Raw genomic sequence first — 19,762 nt, forward strand, 5'->3', positions numbered from 1 at the left:
GTTTGTGTTTTCAGCACAAGAATAAGTGAGATTATGTCAATGCAAGTAAAACATATTTTGTGTCGAGTGTATGAAATTTATATTAATTTGACACCAAAACACATGTGTACTAAATATATAGAACTAGGATTGAACATGAATTATATTTGTGGTCCGAGTCTATGTTAATTTGACACAATTGCAACAATTATGCTCCCTCCCTTAGCCTACAATGAGAGTTTATATTGTCTTGTGATTTCTGGTCCGAGGCTATGTACTTATGCATAAGAAAATCATATAAATATTTTTTAATTTGAGGAATTAAACAAGTACATTCAAAATTCTAGTGCTAATGTTGTCATTTCTCAGTTGTGTGTGTGTGTGTGTGTGTGTGTGTGTGTGTGTGTGTGTGTGTGTGTGTGTGTGTGTGTGTGTGTGTGTGTATATATAACTCAGTTAGTATGCGATCATATTAGACGGGTGAAGCCAATTTCTTGCAAAGTTAATGTGAGAAACTGGTTTCTCTAATAGAAATCGGAGGGGAAACCCTCTTTTGCTCAAAAAAAAGAGATGCCGAATAGATGCTTATTGTATCTTATATATAATGGTCCTTGTTCTTGCAATAGTGCTTTTAACTGTTGTATGTAGAATATGGTTCATTGAAAATTCACATACAATAGCTAAAGCATATATAACACTAGACCGAAAAAAATAACAACTTCAGTGCGGGCTAATATGGAAGCGAATTTTGCAATTCAAGATACAATTGGGTGAAAAACAAGGTTCTGATTTCTGCATATGTAGTTGAAGGACTTCCGTGGTTTTAGATGTGCGCTTGTGTTTTTAACGACCTTCAACTGTTCTATAGAAATTTCCAACGAATTTGTATATGAAGAAGATACATGTCAGTAGAACTGTGATTGATGTGAGCTATTGACATTGATCTGTATGTTCTAAATTTTCTGTAAAATTTGAAATGGAACAATTATGGCTTTTCTATCATCATTTTTTTTGTCCACCCACATCTTATTTACCTGCCGGCCCTGTCATGACAGGGATGCAACATTTTGTTGCTTACCTAGCCCGATGCATTGCTTCTGCTGTCAGCTGTCGATCGTCAGTAAAATTGGAAAAGCCGATGGGAATATATTTTTTGTGGGACACTGCAGCATACGTACACCAAAACACATACAGATTGTTCCTCCAATGCCATGGAAGTGTGGAAGTCTATGATCCACTTGAAGCGAACTAATGGAACAATAATTTGGTCCTAGAAAAAGAATGATATGTATTCTTTTCAAATCAAATTAGCGCCCTACTACGGCCCTATCTCCTCCCGTCTCTAGGGCGCTGGCCAAATTTTGACAACCATGGCCGACCAAGAACATATGCCGCATTTTAATGCAAAAAACCCACAAGATTGGCAGAATCTGGATTCTGCTAACTACAGCGCAATGACGGAATTGTTACCAGCACTAGCCAGCGAGGAGCTCAGCCGCTCAGGGTTAACACTCATCGCTCATTCGTACTACTACGTGAACTCGCCATGCACAAGATATCACTAGGATTGTTAGCTATGTCGGTCGACATTTTAATTCTTGGCAAATGATGGAGTATCTGTAGTTCTTGCTCGGTGTGTAATAGGTGGTTAAAAAAATAATATTCCTATTTTTTCACATATGGGGTGTAACTTTTGTGGTGAAATTCATGTGCGGGAGATGTCGGTGTACAATGTGTGGCCGAGTACGATGAGCACCTTCCCAGCAGTGGGTCTTTCGTATTAAATCTAGGCATGGGAAGTTGACCTAATAGCCTGAGCCTGGAAGACCGACATTCGGGCTGGACTAGGGCTCCAGTTTTCTACTTGAAGCATGGCCTGGAAGCCCGACAAAAGCATGAAATACCTAAAATCTAGGGATTCAATATAAAAATGCATAATAATGTGTGTATCAACGCAGAGCGAACTCGGGAGTGCCATCTGGGGCGACCTAGGGTTCCCTCGCGCTGCCACCTCCCCCTTCCCCTCCTCCTCACCGCTGCCGGAGGCGGTCGCCGGGGCTCCCGCGCGGCTGCCTGTGAGGGCGGCAGCGAGGCCTCTGGCCGCTCCCTTTCAGTTGTGAGGGCCCGGATCTGAGGTGGCGGCCTCGCTGGTGCGGACAGCGGTCCTCCGGCGGCGGGGAGTGCTCGTCGATGAGGTTGGCCGGGTCCCCTCGGCTGCGCGGGCAGCGAGGTCCCGGTGGGCGCTGGTCGTGGCGCGGGGAGGCCCTGGGCTCCCCTCGTCAGATCTGAGGCGTTATGGGCCGCTCGTGACGCATGACCTCCAGCCGGCCTGGATCTCCGGCGTGCACGTGCCTGCTGATGCTGTGGCTGGTTCGAAGGTGGCGGCAGGGTGCTTGGCCGGGGGAAACCCTTGGCCGCCGGTGGCGGTCACAGCGTCGATGGCTTACCGGACATCATTCCCTCCTTGGTGGCGGCGCCGAGGCTCAACTTCCCCTGCCTCCCCCCTTCCCCTGCCTCCCCCCTTCCCCTGCGCCCGGGTGAAAACCCTAGCCCCGGTGGCTAAGCGGCGGCGGCGCCACAGCGTCGTCACCTTCTTGAAGGCGCCGACTTGAGCATGGGGATGCTGGGCGTGTATGGCGAGCTTGTCTGGTTCCTGGTGGCGGCCCGTCCAGCCGTGTCTCCGATGGGGACCTCGCCCTTCCTTACCTTGTACCTACCGTGGTGGAGCGGTACTTTATCTCACACATTGATGGCGGCGGAGATCGGCTGCGTGGCGCTGTGGAGGCTCGGTGTCCGATGTGCGGAGATGGACTCGCGCAGGAGGAGGTAGCTATCTAGCGTCATGGTGACGTCGATGGCAGAGTGGCCAGACAAGGTAGATGCCTCAATATAATCTGAAGACGGGCCTGTGGAAGATGGCTGCGATGACACACGAGTGCGTCTGACCGGATTGTGCCCCAGACCCGGTATGCGGCTCGGCTGGGGCTTCCGGCTTTTGATGTTAGGTTTAGGTGAGTGGTTTGGGTAGTGGCCCAGCTAGCATCCCTTCATCATATGGATAGGAGTAGCGGCATATGTTGCCAAGATGGTGGATTCAGATATATTTTTTGTAATACTTTATAAGGTCTTCGAGAATAATCAATAAAGTTGCCGTATGCATCTCCCAGATGCAGAGGCCGGGGGTCATCCTCCTTTCATAAAAATATTATATTCCTCATGCCCAATTGGAAAGTTGTCTTTGCTAATTGTCCAAGGGAGGCGAACGGAGTGGCTCGTGAGATTGCTAACTGGTTGGGTTGATGAACACCCTAGATTTCTTTTTGGTACTCTTGTGGACAATATAACAACTTAGTCCCCCTTCCCCTCTCACATAGTGTTTTTTTCGAAAAGGGGGGTCTTCCCGGCCTCTGCATCAGAGTGATGCATACGGTCATTTTATTAACCAAATAAAAAGGTTCCAACAAGGTTTCAAAGTCTCCAACTGTAAAAACTGAATAGAAAGCTCACACAGAGCCAAAACGGGCTAGAAACACAAACTAGCCAAGAAAAGACGTTGGATGATGAAAACAACTGCCCAGACAATACATCATTGTCTTCAGGGCAACGTCGCTTCTGCCCAGACAATACATCATTCCGTCCAGACACTTTCTTCTCCTTCTCCTTCTTCTTCTTCTTCTGTATGAAACAAAAACTAATCTAAAGGATATTTACAAAATCCTTACAAGAAGAAACTCCCGCAGATAGAGGTTATGAATAAAGCAAATGATTTTCTTACAATCTCATAAAGTGTCAAAAACCTATCATTTGCGGTGAAATTTCTAGTGAACCTGTTTTTATATTTTTGGAAAGAAATTTTCGAGAAGGGCTTAAACCATTGTCATTGTGGACAACAATTCTCAAAACTTTTATCAAACTTCTTTTTGAGAAAAAAAACTTTTATCAAACTTTTTTTAGAGCTAAAAACTTTTATCAAACTGTGTCGTCTAGCCTAGTGCAGCCACCTAATCCGGCCTAGTTAGCTAGGACGTGGCGGGCCGGGCCGCTTTAATTTGCTTCCCTCTCTCTCTCCTTTCGAACCACAGTTCCCTCCCTTTCCCTCTTCGAGGAATTACCTATTCTACGCTCACAATGTAGAATAGTACTGTCCTTGTACAAATCGCCCACCTTGGCAAGTAACAGACAAGGCCATTTATTATGATTGTGTGCCTTCGGATGTTTTCTGAACAGTTTGTAAAGTGGGTTTTCTGTTGATTTTGTTCTCTATTTCCGCTAGGATGTTTTCTGTTGAGGGTTTTTCCTGGTTTTTCTGTCAAATCTTCTGTTTTGATGTTTTGAAATTTTCTAATGCCAGTGTTTTTTTTCAATACATGAACACTCTTTAAATCCGTGTACATTTTAAAAAATCTTGAATATATTTTGAAGTTCATGAGCAATGACTGCGTCGAGTTGACGAACATTTTATGACTACCGTCAAACAGACCTAGAATTAACAACAGCCAGAATTAAGTTCGTGCAGGAGTGTCGAACACATGTAATAGGATAAAATAGGATGAAATTTTATTTTGGTCGATTGGATTGTTTAGTTTCTTCACGCAAACTTTGCCGGGGCCTGGCCTCAAACACACTACTCAAATTCAGATTTCATTCATCAAGTGGTTCCGCCACAAAATCGCTGAACCGCAATTCAAATGTTGCATGCTTGATGAGCCCACTCTGCACAATTAGCTGGAGATGCGTGCGTGTGTGCAGCTTACAAGTTGGAAACACAGTCACAGACCAAAGCTCTGGTGTTTCCCCACCTGCTGGCTCAGCTCAGACACAATTTGGTCACTGGACTAGAGGGAAACAGACAATGCATTGAGTTCAGACAAACCAAAACTTTGGCACAGGTCATGGATCACTGTCAGCGCCGAATCCAAATCCATCATGTTTTGTTCAGAGAGAAGAGCAAGGCCGTAAGGCTCATGCAAGAGTGTACAACACAAATACTTCCTCTATAAACTTTTGTAAGGCTTTTTAGGTCGCTATAGATCTAAAAAGTCATATATAAGTTTACAAAGCGAGTATCAGAATAGGATTTCACTTTGTGATTCGATCATCCGCACCGTATTTGCTTTCTGGGCATAGAAATAGATTAGACAGGAAAAAAAAAGACGAGTTTCACATCTACACGTGTTCCTTACTCTCAACTGAAGAAAAACAGAGACAATGCTGCCTTCAGTCCTGAACCCACATCTTAGGCTAAGTGTCAGTCACATTAGTTCTACCTCTGGCGAGTGGCGTGTCTGGACTCTCGCTACCATCACAAAAAATAGACAACACAGGAAGGCAGAGCCGCAGAACGAGGTAGCGCTCCGTCTCCTCCATGGTGCACCAGTTCTCCAGCGCTGCTCCGCCTTCACCCCAGGAAAGGCACTGCTGCTCCGTGGGGATGCCCAGCTCGACAAAGATCTTGTCCTTGACATCGCCGACGGACTCCAAGGACATGGCGCAATATCTGATGATGGTCCTGCCCGTCGCCGTCCTGACCCAGATGTGCCTCCTGTCCTTCAGCCTCCAGGGGCGCAGCGCAAGACGAACGGTGGAATTGTTCTGGACGTCGTAGTCGGCCAAAGTGCGGGCTTCCTCCAGCTCCCTCCCCACAAACATGATGCGCTGCATTCCTGGGACATATCCGGTCTCATCGAACAGCTTCGCCTTCACGCTGTATATCGTATCTGCACTCTCAACCTCGAGCGTCTTGGTCATCACACCAGGCGTCTCGACAAAGATATGCATCCCTTGGAAGACAAGGTCAAGGGTGGACCTCTCCTTGATGTTGTAGTCCTTGAGGGTGCGGCCGCCCACCAGCTGCTCATTCTCAAATATGAGTCTCTGGTGGCCTGCAGGGATGCCTTCCTTGTCTTCAATCTTGGACTTCAAGTTGTAGATCGTATCTGATCTTGCGACCTCTTTGAGAATGATGGTCTCGCCATTCATGAACTTGACGAAGATCTGCATCTGCAAAACGAGCAGTGAACAAGCACACAAAAATAATTAGTGTCTCAGTCGAAAGACTTCCATTAAAGCCACCCAAGTGAATGATGCATCACTCCATAGTTAAGGAGTCATTTTGTTCTGTCGATTCGAATTGATTCTCGGTACGTAAATGGCGCACACAATCCAGATCATTCGCACGGCATTTGCTTTACTGTGCAGACAAATAGATTAGACAGAAAAACATACATCAGTGGCAGAAGAACAAACTGCTACAGGTTGGTTATTTAGTTAGCAGGGCAAAATGTGTTCCTTGCTGCTGTACTGGGTCCCATTCCTCGCGATGAACGACTTTCAATTAAGCCACCCAAGTGAATGATGCATGATGCATCACCTCCCCCATGCTGAATAATGATGCATCATCCCTCCAAACTAATCCACAAAAACTAAAATACTACCCAACAAATAGTACATTCAAGGTTCTAAAAAGAGGTCGCAAAGAGGTCGGGACACCCGGGTTCTAAAAAGCCTGTCTCATCATAGAAGGATGATCACAACCACAATTTTCGTCTACAAGTTTAATTCATTAGTGAGTCACTCAGCAATGTAGGACCCACTTGCATGACAAACAGAGAAAAAAAACAATCATTTTATAAGGCACATGAAACTTAGATCTACTCGATTCTAGAAACGATGGCACCGCAACATTAGAAGCAGCAAATGGACCAACAAAATCGACTACACCGTGAGGAGATTAGCAACACCAATGCTGGATCTGTGATGCATCGAGGAAAGATGGGCAGGCAATGAAAAAAAAAGGTAACCAAAAGGAAGACTCACTGTGCTTTGTTCTAGAACCTTCTTACTGGTATCCTTCCTGGCCTTTTGAATAGTCTCCTGGTACAAAACAAAATCTTGGCCATCAGCACTCCCCAAAAGCAGATGCTCCTATATCGATATCATACATCATAGAAAAGAAACCTATTTCCTCACTTTATTATCAGTCCATGTTCTCAGAAACACAATTCAAGCAGATAACCTATCAAGAATCTGGATGTCTATATCTTCTGAGTAAAACAAGACAAAATAAAAACATACAGCGGCACACAAGGAACTACGCATAGTGATCAACAAAATTGCAAGGGGTGGTTTTGTATCACCCCTCCAAACTAATCCTTGGACTGTAAATACAAAAATAAAAATACTACCTAACAAATATATTCAAGGTCACACACGATACGTAGGTGTACTCTACTAGAGTCCGAGACCAACAATAAATTCATCTGTCACCAGCAAAGTGTCAACAATTATTTCTAAATTACAAGAATCACTGGCCAGAAACAAATTTCACTTCTTGGATCTTGGCGCCAAAAAGCCATACATAGCTATCACTTCTCATGCCAAAGCACACCCCAAAGGGAGACCCATCCACTAATTAATACCTTCTTTGGAGGTCGAAGATGCCATCGCTCTCCTTGCGGATGAAGAGGGGATTTCTGAAAGAAAAGAAAAAAGAATGAATCTCCTTATTTATAGGGAAGACAGTGCTAGCTTTGTGGTTTGATTCCAGAACAGAACGAGAATGGGCAAATGTCAAGTGTGGAATAGGAGTGGAAAGATTTTCAGTGGCTAAAAAGGCCACAATTCTCGTGTACAAGTTTAATTCATTAGCAATGTTAGATCCACTTGGATAACAAACATAGAAAGAAACGAATGTCTTATAAGGACAATGAAAGATCTACTCTATTCTAGAAAAGATGGCACTGCTAACTTGGTTAGCAACAAAATAACCAATAAAATCGACTAGATCGCGAAGAGATAAGTAACACCAATGCTGGATCTAGGATGCATCAAACAAAGATGCGCAGGGAGTGAGAAAAGGCGACTGAAAGGAAAACTCACCGTGCACTGTTCAAGATCCATCTTACTACTATCCTTCTTGCGATTGTGAATAGTCTCCTGTTACAAAACAAACTGTTGCCCATTAGCACTTCCCAGAAGCAGATTCTCCTATATAGGTATCACATATCATCGAAAGGAAACCTAATTCCTTGCTTTACTATCGTCCATGTTTTCAGCAACACAATTCAAGAAGACAACCTATCAAGAACGTGGATGTCTATACTGTCTGAGAAAAAAATAAACAAAACAAAAAATACAGCGGCAAACAAGACCAACAGTTGAACGACTTCCATTTAAGCCACCCAAGTGAATGATTCATCACCTCCCCCATGCTGACTGATGATGGATCATCCCTCCAAACTAATCCACAAAAACTAAAATACTACCTAACAAATACATTCAAGGTCGCCGTCACACGCGATACATAGGGTACATGGACTCTAGTATAGACCAAGACCAACAGTTGTGCTGTGATTTAGAATATCAGCCCTTAAATTCATTTTTGGCCAGCAAAGTGCCAACAACAATTTTTAAATTACATGAATCACTGGCCAGAAACAAGAATGGGACACTGTCAAGAGTTTGAACAGGAAGGCCGGGGGTATCAACCTCCTTTTCCAAAAAAAAGTGTTGAACGGGAGTGGAAAGATTTTCAGGCGTTAGAATCATAGAACGAAAATGTGTTGTAGCACCCGGGAGTCCCGGCACCCACTTATCAGCCTCGTCCAGTCTCGGTGAGATTCGTGTTGGGGTTTGACTAAGATATTATACAATCAGCTTTTTCAGTCTATTTGACTCGTCTAATAGAGTCGCATGTAGGCTTGTAGGACTGGCAGTAGGAGCATGCAATAGGTACCTATTCCTGACTTGCCTGTATGCGACATGCATGACAGAGAGTGGTCACTGTTCATGACGGTGCCCTGCATGCAGCAGGCTCATCCTGACCGGTTTTGTGCTGCAATGTTCGAGAGAGCTCACAGCGGCCTAACAGGTTAGTACTTTTTAATACTCTATTTGACTGTGATGGGTCATAGTGGGACCAGAACTTTTCGGTGGCATGAGTGACTCTGAATAGTGGATTCAGTAAATACCAACCTCTGTAAAATAGAGAGCAAAGTGACAACCCATTTGTTTGTATGAATCACGCGCCGACATATCCAATCGGGGACAACTCAAAAGTGACAGCGTGATGGAATCTGGCTAAAAGGTTACAGTGCCCTACGAAACCCAGCTCTCTCTGTTACTGTTCTAGTAGGCCTGCTAAACCAAATACACTTGCAGTGCGTGGCACAGATCTCCAGGTCCCTGTTTTGCATGGACGGTGCTGATAAGAGGGAGCCGGGACACCCGGGTTCTAAAAAGCCTGTCTCATCATAGAAGGATGATCACAACCACAATTTTCGTCTACAAGTTTAATTCATTAGTGAGTCACTCAGCAATGTAGGACCCACTTGCATGACAAACAGAGAAAAAAACAATCATTTTATAAGGCACATGAAACTTAGATCTACTCGATTCTAGAAACGATGGCACCGCAACATTAGAAGCAGCAAATGGACCAACAAAATCGACTACACCGTGAGGAGATTAGCAACACCAATGCTGGATCTGTGATGCATCGAGGAAAGATGGGCAGGCAATGAAAAAAAAAGGTAACCAAAAGGAAGACTCACTGTGCTTTGTTCTAGAACCTTCTTACTGGTATCCTGCCTGCCCTTTTGAATAATCTCCTGTTACAAAACAAACTCTTGGCCATCAGTACTCCCCAAAAGCAGATGCTCCTATATCAATATCATACATCATATAAAAGAAACCTAATTCCTCGCTTTATTATCGGTCCATGTTCTCAGTAACACAATTCAAGCAGATAACCTATCAAGAATCTGGATGTCTATATCTTCTGAGTAAAACAAGACAAAATAAAAACATTAGCGATCAACATAATTGCAAGGGGTGGTTTTGTATCACCCCTCCAAACTAATCCACGGACTGTAAGTACAAAAACAAAAATACTACCTAACAAATATATTCAAGGTCACACGCGATACGTAGGTGGACTCTACTAGAGTCCGAGACCAACAAATTGTTTCTAAATTATTATGATTTGGATGTCGCCCCATAAATTCATCTGTGGCCAGCAAAGTGTCAACAATTATTTCTAAATTACAAGAATCACTGGCCAGAAACAAATTTCACTTCTTGGATCTTGGCGTCAAAAAGTCATACATAGCTATCACTTCTCATGCCAAAGCAATCCCTGAAGGGAGACACATCCACTAATTAATACCTTCTTTGGAGGTCGAAGATGCCATCCATCTCCTTGAGGAAGAACAGGGGATTTCTGAAAAAAAAAAAAGAATGAATCTCCTTATTTATAGGGAACACAGCGCTAGCTTTGTGGTTCGATCCCAGAACAGAACGAGAATGGGGAAATGTCAAGTGTTGAAAAGGAGCAGGAAGATTTTCAGTTGCTATAATCATAGAAGGCTAATCACGGCCACAATTCCCGTGTACAAGTTTAATTCATTAGCAATGTTAGATCCACTTGGATAACAAACATAGAAAGAAATGAATGTCTTATAAGGATAATGAAAGATCTACTTTATTCTAGAAAAGATGACACTGCGAACATGGTTAGCAACAAAATAACCAATAAAATCGACTAGATCTTGAAGAGATAAGTAAAACCAATGCGGGATCTAGGATCCATCAAACAAAGATGTGCAGGGAGTGAGAAAAAGCGACTGAAAGGAGAACTCACCGTGCACTGTTCAAGATCCATCTTACTATTATCCTTCTTGTGCTTGTGAATATTCTCCTATTACAAAACAAACTGTTGCAAATTAGCACTTCCCAGAAGGAGATGCTCCTATATAGGTATCACATATCATCGGAAGGAAACCTAATTCCTCGCTTTACTATCGGTCCATGTTTTCAGCAACACAATTCAAGAAGACAACCTATCAAGAATGTGGATGTCTATACCGTCTGAGGAAAAATGAAGAAAACAAAAAATACAGCGGCAAACAAAGATCAACAGTTGAACGACTTCCATTTAAGCCACCCAAGTGAATGATGCATCACCTCCCCCATGCTGAATGATGATGCATCATCCCTCCAAACTAATCCATAAAAACTAAATACTACCTAACAAATACATTCAAGGTCACACACGAACGCAATACGTAGGGTACATGGACTCTAGTATAGACCAAGACCAACAGTTGTACTACGATTTAGAATATCGGCCGTTAAATTCATTTTGAGCCAGCAAAGTGCCAACAACAATTGGTAAATTACATTAATCACTGGCCAGAAACAAGAATGGGACAATGTCAAGTATTGAACAGGAAGGCCGGGGGGTTCAACCTCCTTTTCCAAAAAACAGTGTTGAATGGAGCGGAAAGATTTATAGGTGTTAGAATCGTAGAAGGATGATCACAACCACAATTCTCGTCTACAGGTTTAATTCATTAGTGAGTCAGTCAGTAATTTAGGACCCACTTGCATGACAAACAGAGAAAAAAAACAATTATCTTATACAGCACATGAAACTTAGATCTACTCGATTCTAGAAACGGTAGCACCGCAACATTAGTATCAGCAAACGCACCGCCAAAAATCGACTACACCATGAGGAGAATAGCAACACCAATGCTGGATCTGTGATGCATCGAGGAAAGATAGGCAGGCAATGAAAAAAAAAGGTAACCAAAGGAAGACTCACTGTGCTTTGTTCAAGAACCATCTTACTGGTATCCTTCCTGCGCTTTTGATTAGTCTCCTGTTACAAAACAAACTCTTGGCCATCAGCACTCTCCAGAAGCAGATGCTCCCATATCGATATCATACATCATAGAAAAGAAACCTATTTCCTCACTTTATTATCAGTCCATGTTCTCAGAAACACAATTCAAGCAGATAACCTATCAAGAATCTGGATGTCTATACCTTCTGAGTAAAACAAGACAAAATAAAAACATACAACGGCACACAAGAAACTACGCATAGCGATCAACAAAATTGCAAGGGGTGGTTTTGTATCATCCCTCCAAACTAATCCACGGACTGTAAATACAAAAACAAAAATAATACCTAACAAATACATTCAAGGTGACACGCGATACGTAGGTAGACTCTACTAGAGACCGAGACCAACAATTGTATTATGATTTGGATGTTGCCCCATAAATTCACCTGTGGCCAGCAAAGTGTCAACAATTATTTCTAAATTACAAGAATCACTGGCCAGAAACAAATTTCACTTCTTGGATCTTGGCGCCAGAACCATACATAGCTATCACTTCTCATGCCAAAGCGCTCCCCGGAGGGAGACCCACCCACTAATTAATACCTTCTTCGGAGGCTCCTTGAGGAGGAAGAAGAGGGGATTTCTGAGAAAAAAATGAATCTACTTATTTATAAGGAACACGGAGCTAGCTTTGTGGTTCGATTCCACAACAGAACGAGAATGGGGCAACGTCAAGTGTTGAATAGGAGCGGGACAATTTTCAGTTGCTATAATCATAGAAGGCTAATCACGGCCACAATTCTCGTGTACAAGTTTAATTCATTAGCAATGTTAGATCCACTTGGATAACAAACATAGAAAGAAATGGGTGTCTTATAAGGACAATGAAAGATCTACTCTATTCTAGAAAAGATGGCACTGCCAACCAGCAACAAACTAACCAATAAAATCGAGTAGATCTTGAAGAGATAAGTTACACCAATGCTGGATCTAGGATGCATAGAACAAAGATGGGCAGGGAGTGAGAAAAGGCGACTGAAAAGAAAACTCACCGTGCACTGTTCAAGATCCATCTTACTACTATCCTTCTTGCGCTTGTGAATATTCTCCTGTTACAAAACAAACTGTTACACATTAGCACTTCCCAGAAGGAGTTGCTCCTATATCGGTAGCACATATCATTGAAAGGAAACCTAATTCCTCGCTTTACTAGCGGTTCATGTTTTCAGCAACACAATTCAAGAAGAGATGTCTATACCGTCTGAGAAGAACTAAACAAAACAAAAAATACAGCGGCAAACAAGAACACATGCATATCAGTAAAACAGTCCATGGCAGGAGGCGATCAACTAAAATGCAAGGAGTGGGTTTTGTTAAACATCGCATTATCCATGTTACAATTAATCAAGCGGGTTTGCTTATAAACATGGCATTGTCCATTGACTAGATATGTATGTATAGAAAGACGGGACCTGTTGTGGATGCACTAGGTCATAAAGAGGTCACTAAATAAATAGCACAGAAGGAAAAAAAAAAGGTCCACTATGAGCAGGCCATAATGTTGGAAAGGAAATACTTTTGGTAAGAAGTACAATTTCATTTTAGATGCTGTAAGACATTTCTTCTTAGTTAACTAGTGAATTTCCAGTAGCATTCCCTCAAGAATGAAACAGTACCTTGTTTACTGCATCAACAGCTCCTCCTGCTCTCAAACAGGGCCGTTTTTTCATGTTCTGGTGAAGCTTCTCTGCTGCTTCGGTAGCTTCCTTATCCTTTTTTGAGCTCTTATGAATAGCTTGCTTTGATATCCTTGGCTCTGCTGGTAAATCTCTTACAGCGCCCCCATGGTCCGCATCATTTTGAGTACGCTCTCCATGTCTTCTACCTCCCTTTAGTTGTACCTAGAATTTTCCCACAACGTACAGGCATGAATGTAAGATGAAAACTGAGAAAATCAATGACATACATACATACACAAGCCGGAGTAAATGATTTTGAGCCAAGCAACCGACATTAATATCTGTACCTTTGGTCCTGAGTAATTGATGTGAAAAGGAGCCTCACAGTTGCGGGAATCCTCTGAGTCAATCTCCCGGTGCTCTACATTGAGCACACAAGGCGATGACATATATCAGCAGCAACATAACTTGATAGATAGCACGTCCTCGGTCCAACAGTTAGATAAATAGCCACTAAATTCTTCACTTAATTAGGAGCAATCGCAGTGGACACACAAAAAGGCAGAAATTAGCGCCAAGTTTTGCACCACAAACAACCCAGCACATCTTCCAAAATCAATCAGAGCAAGAGTAGCACCAAACCAACAAGGTGAGATTACAGGTTATCATGGGCGGCCAAGAAACGAGGGCCGGGCCGGGCCGTGTGTTCTCACCGACGAACTTGGGATTAGCAGAAGGCTGAACGTAGGCCGTCCTCCGCTTCCTCCCGCTCGCCTCCGCCTTGAATCGCGCGCGATTAAGCGCAGCAAAACAACCAGCGTCAGCTGCTACGTACGGACAAAAACCCTCGAAAGCAGGAAACCCTCGGCGGCTCACCTGGCGGAGCCGCGCGTGGAGGGCCTCGTTCTCCGCCTCCAGCCGCGCGCGGTCGGCGGCGAGCGCCTCGGCCCGGCCGTCGGCGCGCCGCCACTCGGGCCCGGCCCTCGCGCCCTCCTTCCGCGAGCCGCCGCCGCGCGGTTGGCCTCCGCGCCCTCGCATGCCTGGGTGGCAGGGCGCCGCCTGGAAAGGAGAATGCGATGGCGTGGCGCGCCGCGATGGGGAGCGAGCTCGGCTCATCCATCCGTCCATGGCGGCAGGCAAGAGCGGGAGCGTGGAAATGGTGGGGAAGGCTTCTCCGAGAAGCGTCCTTGACCGCGGTCAAGCTTCGCGAACGTGGGCCGGGCCCAGCGCGGGCAGCTAAACCTGGGCCTCGCCTAGGACATGGTAGGCAGGCCGGACGGGCCTCTTTGGTTCGCTCTTCTGTCCCCCCTTCCGGGCCACAGTCGTAAGGGCAAACCCGCTCTCTCTCCCCCCAAATCGATGGAGTCTGACGGCGAGGAGGAGGCGGCGGCGACGCCGGCGGCGGGGCGGCTGAAGGGCTGCCCAGAGCTGTCGGTGGAGGGGGACATGCGGGAGATGGCCAAGACGGCGGCCTGGAGCGTCAGCTCCTGCAAGCCCGGCAACGGCGTCGCCTCCCTCCGCGACGACAGCCTCGACACCTACTGGCAGTAAGCACCCCCTACCCATCCTCCTCGTCTCCCCCCGTCGAAATCTCTCCTCGTTCTGTCTCGCGGAATCACAGGCTGAGCCGCCGTCGTCGGTGGATTTTTTTTTTGTCAGGTCGGACGGCGCGCAGCCGCACCTGGTCAACATCCAGTTCCAGAAGAAGGTGCAGCTGCAGGTGCGCACCATGAGTCGCTGCTGCTTCCGTTACATTTTGTCTGAATGGCGTTTGATCCTTTTTCTCTTCTGACTTAATCTGTTGCTGGATTGGGGGCTTCAGCTTGTTGTGCTCTACGTGGATTTCAAGCTGGACGAGAGCTACACGCCCAGCAAGATCTCCATCCGGGCCGGCGACGGCTTCCACAATCTCAAGGTAAAACCTCGTTTCTGAACATAGCAGTGAGGTGCCCAGTGAGAACACGCACGCATCTCTGAATTATACTTATGATGATCTGTGCTTGATGGTGAGAGCACTCTGCAAATGCTGTTGCTTGCGGATGGCATTTGATGCCTGGCCCTTTCAGTTTCGATTTCCAACCCTGGTCCTCATCTTGCAGCAGACTAGAAAGAATCTGGTCTGTGCATTCGGGTTTCCAGAGCTGGGGGCTACTGCATGTTCTGATGTGTTGTAGTCATGGATTTCACTACCTTATTGTCGGATCATATTCTGACATATCATAGGATTCCGGCAAAAAAGAAGAAGAAGACTATCATAGGATTACCTTATTGAAATATTGATTGGGAAACTTGATCTCTTTCTGCAATTCCTCTGCATTGCGCATACTTGTCCAGTGAACACTGAACCGATCCTTGAAAATTCAAATTTACAAGTGATAATATTGTCTTTGATCTGAAATAATGAGCCACTATATTTACCATGCTTCCAGGAAATTAAAACGGTGGACCTTTTGAAGCCAGTAGGATGGGTTCATATACCATTATCTGGCACTGATCCCGGGTATGGATTTTGTAACTTAATCCTGTCAGCCCTATGATGCCTTTATTTTCCTTCCTCTAGGCATTGCAATTTCAGAAGGACATCTGATGACATACTATGGATTTATGTTTGCAATTCCCGTAATAATTAAACTCCATGTCAACATGTTAGATGATTCATATTTTCAGCACACTGGCTGTGCAGGCCACTGCTTGCATAAATTCCATGGTTTACTATGTTGTTGATGTTGTTTTGCTAGCAGCTGAATTTTCGTTGGACTTTGACAATTTTAGATACTCCGTCTAAGTGCAAGAATATCTGATGTTCACCAAACTCATTTCAGTGTTGTAATATGCCAATAGCTTCCAATTTGACATATAATTTGCCCACGAGTACACTCTAGAAATATGTGAGGATTTCAGAACTAATGTCAGAATGATATTGTTTGGATCCCACTGCTTAGTTTTACTGCCTTTGCAGACAGTTGCATGACCCTTTTTTCTTGGCATATTTGTGCAGAGAAACATTCATTCATACATTTATGCTCCAAATCGCGGTGTTGGCCAATCACCTGAACGGGAGGGACACCCATGTCCGGCAGATCAAGATATATGGGCCACGACCGTAAGTTGAATACTTTACATGCAGCCACCCAGCCATCTATTAGCATTCTGTTTTACGTCTATATATAGTAAATCATTTCTAGTGTTTGCCTGTGTAAGACAAAAGGCCAAATGCAAGCACCATGCAAACAAAAGAAAAATCGGACAGGAAGAGTGTACCGTTGGTACCCTGGTTTATTTGTTTGTTGACCCGTAGTCAGATTTCCTAGCTAGATGCTGACACGCGAATCACATACAGTGCTGACCGATACCTGACTACAGTCCGAGTTCGCGTAGAGGACTACTCCGTAGATGTTTACAAGCAAATCACATGTTGTACGACATAATGTCCTGATGACCCTAATTGAATTGTGTGAGTAGAGTAGTGCATGCGTGCACCAGAGATTGAACTGTAGTGTTGCCATCCTGATGCGTTGCTGCTTCTTGTGTTTCAGGAACCCCGTTCCCCACCAGCCTTTCCACTTCACTTCCAGGGAATGCATCATGTACTCCACCATCAGGTGATGGTTCGTGAACCCTGGTCGCGTGGGATCCTCCATATCAGAGACCTTTATCGTGTGGCCTGTGCGCTTCAGTCCTCCATGACAAACGAGTCACTGAAGTATCCAGCATATGTTATCATGTACTACTGTAGATTAAGTTGCTGCTGAAGCATTAGGCTGTCTCTCTGAACATCTAACACGTACTAATTCATGTTGTATTCCATTCCATCCATGTATTCTTGGTAGTACATCTTTTTCCTCCATTTAATGTAACATTTCACTATTTCTGGAATGGATTGGAAGTTTCTCCTGGTTATTTCTCTCCCTACAGCTACGGTGGAAGCCTTTTATTTTTATTGCCATTTTGCCTCAGTTGCCACTTGCCGCTGCTGAAAGCAATAAGGCCGGGGACCTGTGGCTGGCCGGCCGGCCCGGCCATGGCTGACAATGGCGGTGGCCTGCGGCGACTGATCCGTAAACATAAACGAAGGCCATGGTCGGTCGCCATGATGCCAGCCAGCAAGTGCGCTCTTCTTGAAATTCCGTTGCTTCTTATCGTTTCGTTTCTCAGGTGCATGCTCCGGTAGAGAAATACAATATTACAACACTGTATAGCTCCGTATAGAATAGATAAATTAGCATTCCCTAAAGAATAAATAGATAAATTAGCAGGATTAAGACATGTGTGTTAATTTGTCTGTCTTGAGGGATCATAGAGTGTAGTTTATCTGTCTCGGCGAGTCACAAACAAAATGTCAAAGAAGAGTAGTAGTATTACTCTGTTGGTAGGTCAGCAGGCAGGCGACAGTGTATGTGTATGGGTAGGTGGCCACTTTAATATTGCAGGCATGCATGTATATGAGCGGCTCCGGCCTCCTTCCTTGGTGAGTCCTTGCGGTGCAAACATGAATGTAGCTCACTGTTTTGTTTTACTGTGACACACCTCTGCGAGATACTATTATTGTTCAGGAGAATTCATTTGCAATCCAGCACAACTGGATATTCCAGTGCCAATAATGCTTCTTTCTTTACACTTTTACAAAATTAATATGCACTAGGGAAACCTACGTGTTGTTCTCCTAAAAAATGTGTTTTTCTCTTTCAGATTAAAAGACTGAACCATGAGAACTTTTTCATGTGAATTATTGTGCATGGGATTGCACAACAAAAATCTTCGCTGATTCTTACCTCGTGTTAAATTATATTATTATCTTCTTGCCGTGATAGTTTTAGCAGAAACTTGTCCCCACTTGACGCTTTTCATGTTCTTATGTTTCCCTTCCTATTCTTGTAAAACCGGTACTCCTAGCTTGCCATGACATCTAGTTAATCGGTAGTCCTGGTCTAGCGTCAAAGGACTAATAAAACACTAATCATCACCTAGCAATTTTATATTTGTTCTTTCGTGAATTCAAGCACTAATAAAGTGAAAGCCCAAACCAGGGGGCTTCCTCTTTGCTTTTAGAACAAATTAAGATCAGATTTAAATTAAAGGAGGGAGAGATACCCGTACGTCCTTCCAGATTCCTGATCGGACGATCCCCTTTATCTCCTAGTTGTATGATCTCTTTCTGCATTCTTTGCATCTAGGGCATGGATTACCGTAAAGCGAAGAGATTTGTATATTGACGCCAGGGTGCGGAGTCAGGAATCTTAAACTTTTTACGATCAAATTGGTGCAGTAGAACTGACAGCAGGAGAGCAAGCCACCTTTTTCTTTGCATATACATTGCTTTATTTGGCCACCAGCTGCTTCTATTTATCAACCGAAATTTGTCAGCAAAATGAGAATAAGAAAACAATGCAATCTAGTCAGGGTGTCCATAGCAGGAGGGGTTTTGCCAGGTGTTTCTTTCATCGTGCAAATTAATACTCCCTCTGTAAAGAAATATAAGAGTATTTAGTGATATAAACACTCTTATATTTATTTTTACAGAGGGAATGTGTTCGATCGCGCAAAACATTTTTAGTTGCATGAAGAATATAGGCTCGTTTTTTGAGTTATAGGCTCATGTATAGCCAGTGAGTGGGGCAAGGGGGACGTTGTAAAACTATTTTTTTTAATATGTATAAGTGTGCGTATCATATATTATACGGAGAAGACGTTGTAAAACTATAGCATGCATGTGTGGAAAAGTAGCTTAGTTAAGTAACTGTGCCATGCACTAATTAGCGTACTCTGCGCTGCGGTACATATAGGTAGGTGAGTGTCATGCACATGCGTAGAAGAGGGTAGCTAGCTAGTGAGTAGTGAGCGTTCCATTTACATGGCATGCGGACAAAAAATTTGGGCTATAGTAGCTCACAGATGGAGATACTGCATGCATAGTGACCACACCACACGAACATAAAGATGACAAGATGAGAGGTGGGAGCTATATTTTGATCTGGCTTGTTTAGAGCATCTCCAGCCGCGTCTCCAACAGGCACCCCAGGCCACTTTTTTGGCGCCGGCACTAAAAAAATGCCCCAGTCGCACCCCCAGGACGATGAAAAGCGTCGGTTTGGCCCTTTTTTCCGCCCGGTGGCCGCAGGCCAAACCCGACGCACTGGGGGGTGATCGGGGGCTCCGGCGCAAGGGAAAAGCGTGGCTGGCCCACACCATCAGGCGAAAAGTCAAGATTTTCTTCCCCGACCCGCCTTCCACCCCCCGCGCCCTCGGCCGCCACTAGATATATCCCGGCGCCGCCCGCCGCCCTTCACCGCTAGATAGCCATTCCCTGCCGGACAAATAGCATAGGTTCGCCGCGGCAGGCCCTCCAACAACAGCTGGGCGTTTTCGGCCGCTGTTTCCGGACGCGGAGGGGCAGTTCGGCGGGTGCACGCCCACCGGGCGCAAGGTGTTCGGCGATTTGCTTGCCTCGGCGATGGACTCGGATGACGAGGAAGCA

The 19,762-nt window shown here is 44.7% G+C and overlaps 2 protein-coding genes across 6 annotated transcripts; one reads left to right on the top strand and one right to left on the bottom strand.

Moving 5' to 3' along the window:
• Positions 1-4,916: 4,916 nt before the first annotated feature.
• LOC123069614 (uncharacterized) lies at positions 4,917-14,512 on the bottom strand. 5 transcript variants are annotated; one of them, XM_044492508.1, is made up of 13 exons: positions 14,164-14,512; positions 14,001-14,067; positions 13,635-13,708; positions 13,285-13,509; positions 12,661-12,717; positions 11,585-11,641; positions 10,619-10,675; positions 10,145-10,198; positions 9,531-9,587; positions 7,858-7,914; positions 7,398-7,451; positions 6,796-6,852; positions 4,928-5,979 (listed from the first exon to the last, which is right to left on the bottom strand). In XM_044492508.1, exons 1-13 carry the CDS (start codon positions 14,413-14,415, stop codon positions 5,221-5,223), a joined length of 1,827 nt encoding a protein of 608 aa, XP_044348443.1. In that variant the 5' UTR covers positions 14,416-14,512; the 3' UTR covers positions 4,928-5,220. The 5 variants fall into 5 exon arrangements, with proteins under 5 accessions (XP_044348465.1, XP_044348451.1, XP_044348458.1 ...); XM_044492516.1 differs by lacking the exons at positions 10,619-10,675; positions 11,585-11,641 and having other exon boundaries at positions 4,921-5,979; XM_044492523.1 differs by lacking the exons at positions 7,398-7,451; positions 7,858-7,914; positions 9,531-9,587 and having other exon boundaries at positions 4,922-5,979.
• A 52-nt stretch (positions 14,513-14,564) lies between these two features.
• Positions 14,565-17,187, top strand: LOC123069631 (anaphase-promoting complex subunit 10). Its single transcript, XM_044492541.1, has 6 exons — positions 14,565-14,834; positions 14,947-15,007; positions 15,110-15,202; positions 15,717-15,787; positions 16,286-16,390; positions 16,824-17,187. Exons 1-6 carry the CDS (start codon positions 14,647-14,649, stop codon positions 16,891-16,893), a joined length of 588 nt encoding a protein of 195 aa, XP_044348476.1. The 5' UTR covers positions 14,565-14,646; the 3' UTR covers positions 16,894-17,187.
• Positions 17,188-19,762: the final 2,575 nt, after the last annotated feature.

This window comes from Triticum aestivum, chromosome 1A (genome assembly GCF_018294505.1).
Source record: "Triticum aestivum cultivar Chinese Spring chromosome 1A, IWGSC CS RefSeq v2.1, whole genome shotgun sequence".
In the NCBI taxonomy this organism is placed as follows: Eukaryota; Viridiplantae; Streptophyta; class Magnoliopsida; order Poales; family Poaceae; genus Triticum; species Triticum aestivum.

Excerpts from the sequence above, each read along its gene's own strand:
- LOC123069614 (XM_044492508.1), bottom strand. The coding sequence starts at position 14,415 with ATGGACGGATGGATGAGCCGAGCTCGCTCCCCATCGCGGCGCGCCACG. Across the intron at positions 10,676-11,584 it reads TGGTTCTTGAACAAAGCACA|GAGAATATTCACAAGCACAA; the intron begins GTGAGTCTTCCT and ends GTTTTGTAATAG. Across the intron at positions 7,452-7,857 it reads TGGATCTTGAACAGTGCACG|AAATCCCCTCTTCATCCGCA; the intron begins GTGAGTTTTCCT and ends CTTTTCTTTCAG.
- LOC123069631 (XM_044492541.1), top strand. The coding sequence starts at position 14,647 with ATGGAGTCTGACGGCGAGGAGGAGGCGGCGGCGACGCCGGCGGCGGGG. Across the intron at positions 15,008-15,109 it reads AGAAGAAGGTGCAGCTGCAG|CTTGTTGTGCTCTACGTGGA; the intron begins GTGCGCACCATG and ends TGGGGGCTTCAG. Across the intron at positions 15,788-16,285 it reads TTATCTGGCACTGATCCCGG|AGAAACATTCATTCATACAT; the intron begins GTATGGATTTTG and ends ATATTTGTGCAG.